This window comes from Scomber scombrus, chromosome 19, assembly GCF_963691925.1.
Source record: "Scomber scombrus chromosome 19, fScoSco1.1, whole genome shotgun sequence".
In the NCBI taxonomy this organism is placed as follows: Eukaryota; Metazoa; Chordata; class Actinopteri; order Scombriformes; family Scombridae; genus Scomber; species Scomber scombrus.
The window spans coordinates 9,314,288-9,326,247 of NC_084988.1; the positions used below are offsets into that span (position 1 = coordinate 9,314,288).

Below are 11,960 nucleotides of genomic sequence, written 5' to 3' on the forward strand. Positions count from 1 at the left end.
GTCAATATCAGTTTGTGCACTTTGCTCATGACTAAACGATCTCAACAACTATTGTATGCAATGCGATGAAATTTGTTAAGGGCTTTCATGCAGTCAAGAGGATGAATCATATTGACTTTGATTATCCGTAGATGTTTACTCTTGTGCCACGATCAGGTCAAAGATTTCATATATCATGTGTGTGTCAATCCATCTACTTGATAGATTGGCACACAATTTGGTGCAAAGTGCAGACATTCACAGCAGAGTTTGGTGATCCCCTTACTTTTCATATGGCACCACCATAAGGTTGACATTTGTGGTTTTAATGGAAATGCCTCAACAACTATTGGATCGATTGTCATGAAATTTGAAAATTGACACCTACATCCCTTTAAAGATGACTTGTAACAACTTTGGTTTTTCTTCCTATGCTGTCTGAGTGGGATGGTCATGCTTATTCTTGCACTGATTTCAAAGATACACAAATGCACATGGATACACATGCTCACTGGCCAAATGGGTACATAGTGTGCAGTGCAAAGATGATAAACCGGCTGCAGCAAACAGAGTAAACAATGAGCACAGAAAGGTGAAGGCTCCAAGTTGGGTCATTTTGCAGGAATGTTATTGTTATGCCTTGAACGTGTCTTTGCCCTTTGAAGCACTGCTTCAACAGTCACGAGTTTCCTCAAAGTTTCAAACCATACCCCCCCTCAACCAATCAAATTTAGGGTGGATGAGCCTTAGCCAATCAGAGGTCAGTTCCCTCACCAGTCACTCCCCTGACCAGCTGATCGTAAACAAATGGGAGGTCCATGTGCCTGAATGTTCCCTCTCTTCAGCTCAGCCTCAGAGCTGTGAACAAACATGTGAAAGCAGTGGGTGGAGTGGAGAGCAAAACAGAGTGAAGGGAGGGGGGAGGCAGAGGGGGGAATAAAAACCACTTGTACAGAATTACAAGAACATCTTGCTACCTGATCATGTGGAGATACCATGGCATGGGTGGGGTTACACCCAGGGTAATTTGCACATGCTTTAGCTCTTAGATCATGCATTTGCAGGTTTAGCAGCATCACTTGACAAAACATGTACACAACTTAACATACAAAGGTGCACATTAATTTGAAAATGTTGACAGACAACTTGGATCTTTCCTGCAGATTTTCCCCCTTGCTCCCCAACTTGTAGGGACAGTAGATCTGCATCAGCTTGTTTTGCCAGTTTGTTCCACCACAATAAGTTTCTGTCTCCACCCCAGTTTCTCTGGTTGACTCATGTTTACTACAATAGGAAAGCCTGGCTGACGATTTGTAGGATTGACAAAGACATCGCCCGAAGCATGCATGTTTTTTTCCATAACTCCGATTCCAAACGTAAACTGTTGTTGCGTGACTCAGCTGTAGCTCCTGTTCCATGACGCATGCAAGGCTTTAGTTTTGAAATCTGAGCAGAAACCTATTCATATGGATGAAGTAGTCAATCAATTATGAACAAAATAATTTATTGACTTTGTTAACAGAGCACAAAATTAGATCATAAATAACTACACACACAACTGATATGATCAATAAATTACTGGTGTAGCATTGCTCATACTAGTTACAGCATCATTTTATGAAAGAGGCAGCACTCCTGAAGGCACAGATATAAAGTCTCTGGTTTGTTTTTCAGTACAATGAGAATTTACAGTCGATTTTTTCCCCATCAGATCAGGTAACATAGTTCATCCTCTGACCAAAACACATCATGTTCTGAGCCCCCTTTTGTTTTGTTTTTTGGAGGGGCCTGTAACGCCAACAAATCCTGTGCGACTTTAACCCCTACATAATTTCCATTTCAGTTTCCATGGAGACGATTCCTCAGCTGCTCATTTCAAGAACACACACACACACACACACAGGCTGCACGCCCAGTCATTTCTAAAGAAAGAAACAAGTGTTGTACACGCATTCCACGCATTCAAAACACACATACACACACACCTTCTCTCCAAGAACTCTCCCATGTCAGAATACTCAGGAATGTTGGGCATAGTTTCACCATTGCAGCATTCCTGTCCGGTCCAGAGAAATACACAGGTCTTCCAGATACTAGTTGGGGTGTGGAGGTTTTGCTTTCAAAGACCTCTTTTTGATGACTGTCACACTGCATAAACAAGTGGATGTCAAGCAGAAGCTATAATTTTTGTTTTACTGACAATCTAAAAACAATTTGGCCTGGATGCAAATCTGTTTTTTGTGTCTTTTGCGTGTAACACAGATTTAAGAAACCAGTCTCCTCCCCAGCTGTGTTCACTAGCCCTTGAATGGGAGTGTGCGGTTCCTGCTTTTCATGTGTCAGGATAGCCCGTCTCAGTCCACTCCAGGCCATCCCTGCATGAGCTGCAACGGATCCTTCAGTTCATCTTTATCTGAGCCCAGAAAAAGCTCCAGTGTTTGTGTTTGGGTGTCGGACCCTTCAGCGTTCCTGCAGGACCAGTTCAGGGACCCACTGGTTGAGGCGCCGACTCTCCTGGCAGTAGGTCCCCACTTCTTGTAGTCTGCAGTGATCAGCTTGTGGGTTCTGCAAGGGAAACATAAATATCAAATTCATGTTCAAATATCAAGTCTGCTGATAGTGTTTGTAATTCATTAAAAAAAAAAAGAATTACAGATAAATAGTTTTAATGTTTCAGAAAGTGCAACATATGAATATGAAGCAATATTTTAGCTACTGCTTGGACTTCATCCCTAATGATAACTGCACTATTTCCACATGGTGTACACATTTTCAACTGCCTTTAGTTACATAACAGAGGACTATGCTGAGTCAACATACCGTAACCAGCATGCAGTGGAGGTCTCCGTGCTCTTCTTGGTTTCTGTTGGCATCAACAGCCCCCAGAACCTGCTGGAGCCGCTGAACCCCTAAAACTCGCAGGATGGTGATTCCACTGTCGCAGCAGAATGACTGCAGCAGGGTAAAGTGGATCTGCAGAGCCACATCGTCTTCACCATCAGCTGCCAGAACGCACAAAACCACACTATCTGGGTCTCTGAGGAGAAAAACAAAAGGAAGAAAATGATGAGTTTTTTAAGTTAACGCACATGCACTCACATGTTTGAGATGGTTAGGGATTGCAGACATAAAGGTTGGACAAAATTATTCTCGAAGATTAATTCAACTCACGTGTTAAGAAGTTTAGCTGATTCATAGAGGCCAACAGTTAGGCAGTCTTGTTTCTGAGCTGTCACCAGCAACTCCTCCAGAGCCAGACCCACAGACTGCACCCTGAGAGGGAGAGAGGGGACAATGATCCTTTTGTGTTCTGCAATAAAACTTAACATTGGCCATGTCAAATGCTTGCAGCAGTTCTTTAACATAGAGTCCATTATTGTTGTCATCAGTTTTATTACATGATGTTAAAATACATCTTTATATTTTAAGAAAGTCCAAGAAAAGCTTTCATCACTTATAAATATTCCAGTCACACCAGTGATGTTGCATGTGGATGACTGTGATGAAATAAAGAGGGACTTATAAGCCTCATAAATAAACATTGTATGGTCCACACACACGAGCCTGATCGCAGGGTATGCAACATGCACGTGCAGTATTGAGCAATCAGTTAGTGCTAAAGAGGGTATACATTACTTATGCATACATATTTCAGTGTACTCCGGGTTCAATGTAGGTTAGCAGTTGTAGCAACTAGGATAGCAAGTAGTTATTTGATGCAAAAATCCTGGCACTCCAGCACGTTAAAGCTGACAAAGTGTAGTTTGCATTAGCAGTTCAGGTAATGCAGGGGTCAAAGGACGGAAAGCATTCCAGTCCAGCAGCACATGATATCCCTCCACATGGTTCAGACAGCCACAAAACTATCCAAGTCTGACAGAAGGTGTAAAAAAACTTTGCAAACCTCACCTGTTCTCAATGACGCTGGCTGCAAAGCTTTCCTCGGGAATCATGTTTGCAAATAAATGAATTCCAGTGAGACAGATATTCGGTGGTTTGAATATTCCTTCAGCGTATTGATCCAGCTCATGCGAGTTTTAGCAGCGTTTTTGTTGTTGGCAACGTTGCGACACACTCTTTATACCGAGCTGAGAGGAGGGCGGCACCGAAACTACTCCAGTTTTGCAATTGGCTCAAAAGAAATCCCAGCGTCTCTATGTCAGGTGGGCTGGTGGTGTATTTGTTTGGTTGCTGTTGAATTGCGTTTTTACACAACATGCAAATACTGTGGTTGCTTTGTCATTGTGACTTGATGATCTATGTGACATTATGCATTAATAAATACAATGAAATTCCTTAGGTAAATCAGATTATTCAATAACATTTATTGAATGTCAGAATATCACATGCAGTTGTGCAACTTTGTGCTTTCCAAAACATCCCAGAGTTTCCATAACTAAATCAAAGTGATTATGAAATTATGACTGACATCTAGTGGCTGACTGAGAGAAAGAAAAGTCTGCATAACAATCTCACTGTTGTACAGGGGTCTCACAATGTACTGTCAAATGTATTGTAATAAAGGAATCGAGTCATTTGATAATATAGCTAATACATATCAGCTCCCAAAGAGTCATTTTTACAGATACTTGCAAGTAAGAAATTATTTAAATGAAAATGTCCAATTATTAAGTCTTGAAAACCTCCATCCATGAATTGCATGTATGGTAACACAATGCCAGAGTAAAAACACACAAAAGATAATTGGACAAATTTATCAAATATTACAATGCAATGAAATTGAGGACTTGAACAGTATCAAAGAGAAATGGGAGAAGGAGTTGAAAATAAGAATATCAGACAGCGAGTGGAAGCAAAGCTTTAAAGACATTGTACAGTAGCCCACACAAGATCTCCCTTCTGGCAGGAGTATGAATGTGAAATGTATTTAAGGTATTTCCAAACACCATTGACAACTTTTAAATATACACAATCCTTTGAAGCTCTGAGAACCACAGCACTTAAACAGATAAAAAGGAACTAGAAAAAAAATGAACCATCTAAGATAAGCAAGTGGCTAGAAACATTGGAAGAAATGAACAGAATGGGAAAAGTTTCTTATAGGATCATTAATAAGGAAAAGCTATTTGAAAAGAAATGGGCCCTTTATCAGTTTAGGTAATAGGAACAGCACTTGAGAGGTCAAAAAATGTAAGTTAATAATAACAACAATAAGTGGACAAAGCCATAGGATATTATTATTATTGTTGTTTATTTCTAACATATTTAATTATTTTGTTGTTGTTTTGTGTTTTGTCTGTATGTATGCTCATTTTCATGAATGTAATCAATTGTGTATTGAAATCAATTGTATACAGACAGCCCCAAAAGGTCCTTTTTTATTTACTAATATTACTTTTTTTAATTGTTGTTATTGAAAGTTAAAAGATATAATTTAAAAAAACACATAAATCAGATAGACATGTTAAGGAAAATCAGAATACCCAGGCCCATATTAAAAGCTAATCAAAATTAAAAACAGTGATAACATGTAATAAAATGCCACATTTAATCCTCTAATCTGCAAAAAATGAGTGAAAACAAAACAGCTGAAATGGTTGAAATGTGTGTGCTTATATTTAAAGACTGACAAAACAATCCCAATTTAGGTGCGATGTATTAGCTCTTCTGGAGCTTTCAGTCAAATCATATCACCTTTATCAACAGTAGTTTGGTCAGCTGTCATGGAAATATTGAACATTTGAGGACTTCTCATCCCCGTTGCCTTAAAAATTGTGTTGCATTCTTGATCTTGGAAACAGCAGGTGAATAAACTTTTGGGAAAAAAAAGAATCTGCAGAAGAAAAACAACCTAAAAAGCGTCCACATAGGTTATGGAGTGTCAGTCATTGGCCCTTTAAGTAAATCCAGCATGTTTCACTTTGTTTGATCTTGTTTGTTTTCATGCTGCTGGCAAATAAAAACATAGAAATTGTTAGTCTTTTGCACAGCCAAGCATTTCATTTCATATTTGTGATCAACAATGACTGTCTGTCTTTCAAACAACCTGATGGTTAAAATGCCGTGATAACTCTGGGCGGAGATGATCGCTGGATCTGTAGAGCTCCAACTCATCATTTACCTCCTGATCCTCAACGATCTGGTTCTCAAAGAAGCTGTCTGCATAGTTGAGCATCTGCTCCACAGCAGAAAACAGCAGCACGTCAGTGTTCAAGTCCAGCTCCAACTCCTCACTGTAATTCTTCACTGGCAGCACACAGGACAAGGGGATGCCCAGAGCCTCACTCAATTTACGGGCCTGAAAAGGAGCGAAAGAAATGCACATAAATCAGGGAGTGAGATCATTATTAATACCACCACAACAGCAAGCATCTCATCCTTTACAGCTGTGCTCCTGGAGAGCTTATGCCCCGCATGTCTTTGGTATCTCCCCACTCTAACACACCTGATTCTAATAATTAACTCATTATGAAGCCCTTGACAAGTTTCAGCTGCTTGATAACGAGCTAATGATTAGAATCGGGTGTGTTACAGTGGGGAGATACCTAAAACATGCAAGGCAATAGCTCTCCAGGAGCAGGCTTGGTGACCACTGCTTTATAGCTATGATTTCTTATGATCGCAACATGATGACCTTACAGAGGTTATCTAAAACTATTACCTTCCTCTGGATGTAAACACTGCGATAAACATTGTTCAAGTCTTCTGCCACCAGCGGACAGGCTTCATCTACTTTGGTCATCAGAAGTATCTGAGGAATGCCTATAAGCGATCAGAAATGGAGGGAGATGAGATCAAAATAGAAGAAAAGATAAGGTAAAAGGTTACTGACCCTTAGAGATCACACAGTACAAAAAGAAACACAGTGTGGAAAAAGGCAGACTTATAAAATACAAAGATATTAAGATATACACTGTAAAATAGGGATCCATTCAGGAAATAACATTATTCTCCTGCTAACCCAGCTGGTTGATCTTTTTCCGAATGGTGGTGAACTTGTCCAGCATTTTTTCAGTAAGAAGAGAGACCTTGTTGGTGTCGACCACGTAAACCACACAATGAATCATGTCTTTCAGAGTTGTGTGCTTCTTGAAGCCGGGAGCGTTTTCCATGAGAGGCATGGAGGGGCTAAACTGTAGGATGAAAAAAGCAGAGACAGATGAATATATTATTGTTCTCCAAATGTAAATTCGTAAGCTTTTTGAGGGCATGGGAATATAGAAGACCTGGTAGCGATCCTTTATGTGCCCCTTGCTGATGCTGACCAAGTCCTCAATGTCCAAACCAGCATCGGTTGTCTCCAGCCCCATTGTGTCACACAGGATCAGAGGAACAGCTTTGCCGCCTTTCCCTGCCTTGATGGAATAGGTGCGGAACTACAGAAGCGACACAAAATGTAATTTAATGCGACACTGTATAATGAGAGCATGTTAAATTAGTTTTACATTCATATGACCTGCACAAGGTAACCATCTTTTAAATATACATATCTTTGTTTCATATGTCGCCACTGGGAGAGTTCCTCTGTCTTGTTTTGTCTCTGTCAAACCTTTACTTTGCCCTCCATATTTCAAACGAAAACACTAATTTTACTTGCAACATATCAGCAGAGTATTACAAATAGTAAAAGTTGTTCCAGTACCTGAGTGGTAATACTCTTCCCTGCTGTACCAGCAATGGCCTGGGAGGTCATATTGCCTCGAAACGCTGAGTTGATGGAGTTGAAAAAGCTGGACTTCCCAGCTCCGACGGGGCCCACCATCAACACTCGGGCTTCATTCACTGTATTGATATCAGGCTTATAGTCCTGAATGGACTTCATTAACTGCTGCTTTCTCCTACAAGAAACAAAAAAAACAAAACACAGACAATATTCATAAGTCTTGTACCTGTTAGATGCACAGTGTTAGTTTGATATTTAATTTAAAAATGAGTTAATCATGGCTTTTGTGATTGTTTTTATTTTATTTACATAATGTTATAATGTCAGATGTCTATGTTAAATATAGTAAAACATTCTAAATTTGAGGTGACCATAATTAAGATTGCCACCCTCAAATCAAAAGTCCCAGCTTCAGTCAGATCTTTCATGCATACCCACAAACAGCTGTCCTTAGCCTTTGTTGTTACTGTCGTTGTTCACGTTGTCAACTTACATTTTACAGATCTGATTCAGGCTTAAACATGTATGGATATATTTGAGAAGTTTATAATTCAGGTACAAGAAAACAAAATGACTATTTGTTTGTAGCTACTATTTGTTTTCATAGCCTCCAGAGGTAACAGGAGTCTGCAGATTTCAGGATCTGAAGGGCTGTGAAAAAGGCCAGTTTGAGATAAAAAAGGATTTTTAAATTATAAATCATGCAAATATATACTAGTAGAGCCCCAGAAAAAAAATATAGGAAATGTGCATGATATATGCTTTAATAGCATGTTGCAGTCATTAAGTTAGGTAACTGGTTAACAAAACGGTGCCACTTTTAACAGCTAAGAAGAAGAAGTACCAGTTGATGAATTTCAGACAATTACATATAAAAGCACTGCCTCCTGTTCTAGTCTGGACACTAAAATACTTCAATTATTCACTTGATTCACAGCTTTTATGATGACTTAACTAATAATGACTCATATTGACACATATTTCTACATACTCAGCAGTCCACACAATGTTCCTCCAGGGTTTGGCCAAGAGATCTCCCAATCCTGCAAGTGGGGGAAAAAAGTATTTTTTTGTAATAGACAAAGTGAATTAATAAATTCACATTTGACAAAATTCATAATTTCTAGTAACCATTTTAATCATATTGGCTAATCAGGTATAAACAGGCCAAAGAAAAGTTGTTTTCGAAACACTGAGTATTAAAGACTTTCTTTGTTTCAGAGATGATGTTCATCATCACACACCTTCAACTCGATACACTTCAAACTCAGTCAGTGCCAAGTCTCCTCCGTGCATATGTGCAGCCTGAAAGTTGAAGCCTGTCCCCGGGTTGGACTGGAACACAGGACGGTCCTCATGCAGGAACACCAAAGCACCATAATTTGGACCAGTGTTTGCATCTGTGAAAGCACACTGGCCGCTGATACCTCCCACCCTCAGAGGTTTGTCGGCCCCCGCGCTGATGCTGTAGAGGAAAGCTTGCTCATCCTTGACGCCCTCTCCGCTCTGAGTGTAGTCCTTAGAGGTGTAGGCTCCGAAGACAAACCCAGCATTGTGAGCCACGATGACAGTGGGACCCTGTTGGTCACAGTGATTGTGAAAAGCAGCAGCAGTGAAGCCATGGACGCTGGCTTTGTAGAGCAGGTGGAGTCTGACATGACCAAGGAGAGACAGTAGCTTCTTCTGCTGATCTTCAGACAAGCTGGATGTGACCACTGACATGACGGAGACTGTCCAAACAGACCAAAGAATGCAGTACTGTGATTAAACATTATAGTTTATTATAAGGTCCCTTCCAAAAATATCATGTTGTCATGTGACATATGTAATATCACTTGTGGAATGTTATAAGAATCTGTGTAACTTATGTGAATTCACACTTAAATTAATATAAAAGGAGATCTGATGTTATGATATTCTATGTTTTACATGTTAAATATATCGGAAAATGACATGGAAGTTTATGACAGAAAATGTGTGCCTTTGTGGATTGATTTTTTATCATTCAGAGTTAATTTTAGGAGACTGGAAATATTAAATGGAGAGCTTTTGATTAGTGTGGTATGACTGTAACTGGGTACCTAATGTGCCCCCCTCCCCTTTCCTTTTTTCCTGGGAATTGGTATTTAGATTTTGTCATTTGTAGCCTTAGTGTATTCAGTCCTTTAAGTTGTTTAAAAAATTTAGTAAAAAGAAAAAACTATACAGTTTTGTTTTGCTGCAATACATTCACCTATCTGAGTATTAAACAGAACAAAATCAGCAGTCAAGTAACTGACTATATATATGTGTTCAGTGAGGTCCATGGCTGGGTAGGCAGGATCAGCCAGAGCTTAAATCGCATACAAAAATAAATATACTGCAAAGTCAGTCAAAATGCCAAAAATGTTGCTAGTTACTGACATCAGCGGATTATAGCGCGCGCACAATTACTGCCAATTAATTTTCTGAGACATACATTCACCTGCATTTCTAAAGGATATACAGTAGAGGAGCACCCAAAGACAAGAGCATAACAAGAAATCGCCTGTATCTCAACAACAGCTTTGAAAACAAGCTCTCCTGAGTAGTGGCATTCCTTATAACTCTTAACCTAACTTTGAGGTTTTTCTTACACACCTTTTTTCAAACATAAAAGCAACTGCTTCACATCTCTTTATCATAACTACAGATTGAATGAAAAAACTAAATGATAAATAATATTCTCCATGTAAAAAGCCATAGTCAGAAAGCGAAAGCAAATCTGTGGCTACTGACCGCAACAACCGCTCTAACCAATTTATCGTCCATTGATAAGGTGATTAAAACTGGATCTCCAAAACAGACACGTTTACTCTGCAGGTAGTGATGTTAAACTCACCTGTAGTAGATGTAGATGCAGATGTAGATTTGGTTGCTGCTGTATTTCAGATTTGTGTTTCTCCGTCGAGGTCCGAACAATACAGTACTAAGTTGAAAGTGAAACTGTTCCGTTCGGGGTTTTTCAAGCTTAACAGACAGAAACTGGAAATGATCTTCCCATAATGGGCCCTATTTACCAGAACTAACCAGGTAGAGATTTTTATTTTAAAAGATGATGTTTAATGTTGTGTTACCTTCAGCTTACCTGTATAGTCTCACTCAGTTATGTCATTAAACCATTCAAGAATAGTAAATAAAAAACCTTAAATTTGACTGAGAAAAAAAATCTGGGCCTGGATTTCTGGATCAGGATTGGATTCCATCTAGATTTTAGTCCAGAAAGAGGAAGGTTTAACCTGTGTTAGGTTGTCCTTTGTGTCATGTGGAGACTTTATATGTTTGTTTTTTTAACTATAAAGCACTCAGTCACTACAGTGAGTAGTTTTCCATCTCCATTCACTGAGCCTCCCCTGAAACTGTTTGGAGTGTCCTTGAGGAGCCCCACCTCAAACTTTCAAATTATATGATATAAGTTATTCATGAGTAAAATAAAAAAGTGTAACTCCTCTCTGTTCTCCCCTGCCTGGCTCCAGACTTTTCTTCCACAAAATCTGCCCAATCTCTGCAGAAATGTTTCCAATATTTCTGGATTTAAGTTGTTTTGGGCTGCCATACATTCAATGTCCACAAGTCTGCATCACTGAACAACTACATAACTTTCAACAGACATGTTTGAATGGTGATGCACATTCTTTATTCATACATTACTCCCAGCTCCACAACCCCACACATTTTGACACTGCTACTGCATGTGCTTGCAGACAATTACAAAGTGAACGGTAGTCAATATTCATCCCAGCACTGCTCTGCCTCCGCTCTCTCGCAATGCTTTTGCTTTCTGTCTTCATGAATATCATGAATGAAACAACAAACAGTACATATTTTATACATGCGGGACACTTACATACAGTTATAGCTCACTTGGCTACTGTGGCGTTCAAGTCACTGTTGCCCATGATTACAGGTGTAGTTCAACCCTTCAATTCCAATTTTAGAATTTAATCAGGGAGTCTTTTGCTGAAAAAACACAGAAAATAACAATAAAAGAAAGATGATAGTGCAAAATATGACTAATTAGCTTTCCCTCGCCAGGAAAGCATTTTAACAGTGCATTTATACCATTACAAAATATCTTTCAGATCATTTAGAGATACTGAAATAAAACAACACATTACATTTGATTTTCTGTATTTGGAGGCAGCATTCAGACGGAGCGGAATATGGACAGTGGTGTCTTTGTGATTTCATGCTTTGGTACTGAGGAAAGTCGATGTCATCTTCACATTTGTGTGAATTAATCCTTTAAAAGTCAAACTATCTATCTCATCAGAATATGACATAAATTCTTGGACATCCAGAGTACGGTGAAAGGAAATATGAGAAAAACAACTGACAA

At 39.2% G+C, this 11,960-nt stretch overlaps 2 protein-coding genes across 3 annotated transcripts; both read right to left on the minus strand.

Annotated features, from left to right (window-relative positions):
• Positions 1–1,472: 1,472 nt before the first annotated feature.
• Positions 1,473–4,015, minus strand: LOC134000383 (growth arrest and DNA damage-inducible protein GADD45 beta-like). Its single transcript, XM_062439706.1, has 4 exons — positions 3,889–4,015; positions 3,151–3,252; positions 2,800–3,016; positions 1,473–2,544 (listed from the first exon to the last, which is right to left on the minus strand). Exons 1-4 carry the CDS (start codon positions 3,930–3,932, stop codon positions 2,440–2,442), a joined length of 468 nt encoding a protein of 155 aa, XP_062295690.1. The 5' UTR covers positions 3,933–4,015; the 3' UTR covers positions 1,473–2,439.
• Positions 4,016–4,029: 14 nt separating this feature from the next.
• Positions 4,030–10,542, minus strand: LOC134000382 (interferon-induced protein 44-like). Of its 2 annotated transcripts, none has more exons than XM_062439704.1 (9): positions 10,464–10,542; positions 8,848–9,333; positions 8,595–8,646; positions 7,583–7,778; positions 7,167–7,316; positions 6,902–7,073; positions 6,602–6,702; positions 6,062–6,238; positions 4,030–5,886 (listed from the first exon to the last, which is right to left on the minus strand). In XM_062439704.1, exons 2-9 carry the CDS (start codon positions 9,323–9,325, stop codon positions 5,857–5,859), a joined length of 1,356 nt encoding a protein of 451 aa, XP_062295688.1. In that variant the 5' UTR covers positions 9,326–9,333; positions 10,464–10,542; the 3' UTR covers positions 4,030–5,856. The 2 variants fall into 2 exon arrangements, with proteins under 2 accessions (XP_062295688.1, XP_062295689.1); XM_062439705.1 differs by having other exon boundaries at positions 8,848–9,361; positions 10,464–10,519.
• Between the last annotated feature and the right edge of the window lie 1,418 nt (positions 10,543–11,960).